Here is a 3,636-nt window from a genome sequence, read left to right on the forward strand (position 1 = left end):
ATCCAGTTCTCTAGGCACCATTTATTGAAGAGACTGTTCTGTCCCAGGAGAGTTGGCTTGACTGCCTTATCAAAGATCAAATGTCCATAGATGAGAGGGTCTATATCTGAGCACTCTATTCAATTCCATTGATCGATATATCTATCTTTATGCCAATACCATGCTGTTTTGACCACTGTGGCTTCATAATATGCCTTAAAGTCAGGCAGCGCGAGACCTCCAGCTTTGTTTTGTTTCCTCAAGATGTTTTTAGCAATTCAAGGCACGCTGCCCTTCCAGATAAATTTGCTTATTGGTTTTTCTATTTCCGAAAAATAAGTTGTTGGGATTTTGATTGGTATTGCAGTGAATCTGTAGATCAATTTAGGTAGGATTGACATCTTAACTATATTTAGTCTTCCAATCCATGAACACGGTATGCCCTTCCATCTATTTAGGTCTTCTGTGATTTCTTTTAGCAGTTTTTTGTAGTTTTCTTTATATAGGTTTTTTGTCTCTTTGGTTAAATTTATTCCTAGGTATTTTATTCTTTTAGTTGCAATTGTAAATGGGATTTGTTTCTTGATTTCCCCCTCAGCTTGTTAATTAGTAGTGTATAGAAAAGCTACAGATTTTTGAATGTTGATCTTGTAGCCTGCTACTTTGCTGTACTCATTTATTAGCTCTAGTAATTTTGTTGTGGATTTTTCCGGGTTTTCGACGTATAGTATCATATCGTCTGCAAACAGTGATAGTTTTACTTCTTCCTTTCCAATTTTGATGCCTTGTATTTCTTTTTCTTGTCTAATTGCTTTGGCTAGAACTTCCAACACAATGTTGAATAATAGTGGTGATAGTGGACATCCTTGTCTTATTCCTGATCTTAGGGGGAAAGTTTTCAATTTTTCCCCATTGAGGATGATATTAGCTGTGGGTTTTTCATATATTCCCTCTATCATTTTAAGGAAGTTCCCTTATATTCCTATCTTTTGAAGTGTTTTCAACAGGAAAGGATGTTGAATCTTGTCAAATGCCTTCTCTGCATCAATTGAGATGATCATGTGATTTTTCTGCTTTGATTTGTTGATATGGTGTATTACATTAATTGATTTTCTTATGTTGAACCATCCTTGCATACCTGGGATGAATCCTACTTGGTCATGATGTATAATTCTTTTAATGTGTTGTTGGATACGATTTGCTAGAATTTTATTGAGGATTTTTGCATCTATATTCATTAGAGAGATTGGCCTGTAGTTTTCTTTTTTTGTAATATCTTCGCCTGGTTTTGGTATGAGGGTGATGTTGGCTTCATAGAATGAATTAGGTAGTTTTCCCTCCACTTCGATTATTTTGAAGAGTTTGAGGAGAGTTGGTACTAATTCTTTCTGGAATGTTTGATAGAATTCACATGTGAAGCCGTCTGGTCCTGGACTTTTCTTTTTAGGAAGCTTTTGAATGACTAATTCAATTTCTTTACTTGTGATTGGTTTATTGAGGTCATCTATGTCTTCTTGAGTCAAAGTTGGTTGTTCATGTCTTTCCAGGAACCCGTCCATTTCCTCTAAATTGTTGGATTTATTAGCGTAAAGTTGTTCACAGTATCCTGTTATTACCTCCTTTATTTCTGTGAGGTCAGTAGTTATGTCTCCTCTTCCATTTCTGATCTTATTTATTTGCATCCTCTCTCTTCTTCTTTTTGTCAATCTTACTAAGGGCCCATCAATCTTATTGATTTCTCATAGAACCAACTTCTGGTCTTATTGATTTTCTCTGTTGTTTTCATGTTTTCAATTTCATTTATTTCTGCTCTAATCTTTGTTATTTCTTTCCTTTTGCTTGCTTTGGGATTAGTTTGCTGTTCTTTCTCCAGTTCTTCCAAGTGGTCAGTTAATTCCTGCATTTTTGCCTTTTCTTCTTTTCTGATATAGGAATTTAGGGCAATAAATTTCCCTCTTAGCACTGCCTTTGCTGCGTCCCATAAGTTTTTTTTTTTTTTTTACAAGAGTGGATATACCATTTTATTAAAAACAAGACAGAAAAGCTGCCAAGTTCTTTGGCGTATTGTTGGTTGGTCTGTAAAATCCTTGCAAGATGCCGACGCTCAAGCTGTTGATATACTTGTTGCCTACTTTAACAACTGTCAGAGAAACGTGTGATGGGTAAGGAGGTGCTTTTTTAAAATCGTTCATAGACTTCTGCTTACTGCAAGGCCCCATCCTCTGCATCTGTGTCCTGGCTGTGCTCCAGTTCTTCCTCACTATGTGTCAGCAGCCCTTCCTCATCTCCATAATCTCTAGCTTGTGCTTCTCCCTGCGGCGTGCCTGCCTCAGAAGCTATGTCCTCTTGGGGGCCCAGTGGCCAACTGCTGGTGCCACTACTGCCACTACCACCACCAGGGCCAGTGCCACTGCCACTGTCACCCTTTTTCTTGCCATCTGGGTTTGCCTTTTGCTCCTCAGTGATCTGTTACAAGCGGCCCAGCAGTATATCGATGTTGGACTTGATCTGCGTCAGCTCTGTCTTGATGATCTGCAGTTCACTGCTCTTTAACTTGATCTTGGCTGAGCCAGTGGTGATGGCTGTGGAGTGGGCAAAGAGCTTCACAGGTATGGTTATTTTGACATGCCGGACCAACGGGACTGTGACCCGAGGTCGCTTCACAGGGACTGCCCTGGGTTCTGGCACTGGTGACAGGCGGCCCCGATAGTCAAAGAGCCTGTATATGGCAGAGGCTGCTCTCTTTAGTCCCTTGGGTCTGTTGGGCTTGGGCTCTCCAGCCATGTTGATGTCCAGGGTCTGCCCGGCCAGCACCCACCCATTCTCTCCCAACACAGCTGCCCAGGCATTGCGCTCATTGGCATATTGGACAAAGGCATAGCCCTTGTGCACAGAGCAGCCGGCCACAGGGCCATACTTGGAGAAGATGGTCTCCACATCTGACTTCTTCACCACAGCTGTGTTGAGGTTTCCGATGAAGACCCGAGAGTTGATGGACTTAGGGTCATTCTTGTTGGTTACGTTGCTTGTCTGGATCTTCAAGGACATGGTGACCACCCAGAGGAGGAGTCACGGTGGAGGAAGACCAAGAGAAGCTGGAAGCTGCGTCCCATAAGTTTTGATATATTGTGTTTTCGTTTCCATCCGCCTCAAGGTATTTACTAATTTCTCTTGCAATTTCTTCTTTGACCCACTCGTTGTTTAAGAATGTGTTGTTGAGCCTCCATGAGTTTGTGAATTTTCTGGCACTCCGCCTATTATTGATTTCCAACTTCATTCCTTTATGATCCAAGAAAGTGTTGTGTATGATTTCAATCTTTTTAAATTTGTTAAGACTTGCTTTGTGACCCAGCATATGGTCTATCTTTGAGAATGATCCATGAGCACTTGAGAAAAAGGTGTATCCTGCTGTTGTGGGATGTAATGTCCTATAAATGTCTGTTAAGTCTAGCTCCTTTATAGTAATATTCAGATTCTCTATTTCTTTATTGATCCTCTGTCTAGATGTTCTGTCCATTGATGAGAGTGGTGAATTGAAGTCTCCAACTATTATGGTAGATGTGTCTATTTCACTTTTCAGTGTTTGCAGTGTATTCCTCACATATTTAGGGGCATTCCAGTTCGGTGCATAAATATTTATGATTGTTATGTCTTCTT

General features: G+C 40.4%; 1 protein-coding gene across 1 annotated transcript; it reads right to left on the reverse strand.

The window, feature by feature from the left end:
* Positions 1–1,983: 1,983 nt before the first annotated feature.
* LOC143665383 (RNA-binding protein Raly) lies at positions 1,984–3,031 on the reverse strand. The gene has a single exon (XM_077138718.1). It carries the CDS (start codon positions 3,025–3,027, stop codon positions 2,449–2,451), a length of 579 nt encoding a protein of 192 aa, XP_076994833.1. The 5' UTR covers positions 3,028–3,031; the 3' UTR covers positions 1,984–2,448.
* Positions 3,032–3,636: the final 605 nt, after the last annotated feature.

The sequence above is a fragment of the Tamandua tetradactyla genome, chromosome 21 (assembly GCF_023851605.1).
Source record: "Tamandua tetradactyla isolate mTamTet1 chromosome 21, mTamTet1.pri, whole genome shotgun sequence".
Taxonomy (NCBI): domain Eukaryota; kingdom Metazoa; phylum Chordata; class Mammalia; order Pilosa; family Myrmecophagidae; genus Tamandua; species Tamandua tetradactyla.

Bases quoted from the DNA above. Each gene is read 5' to 3' on its own strand.
- LOC143665383 (XM_077138718.1), bottom strand. From the start codon at position 3,027: ATGTCCTTGAAGATCCAGACAAGCAACGTAACCAACAAGAATGACCCT.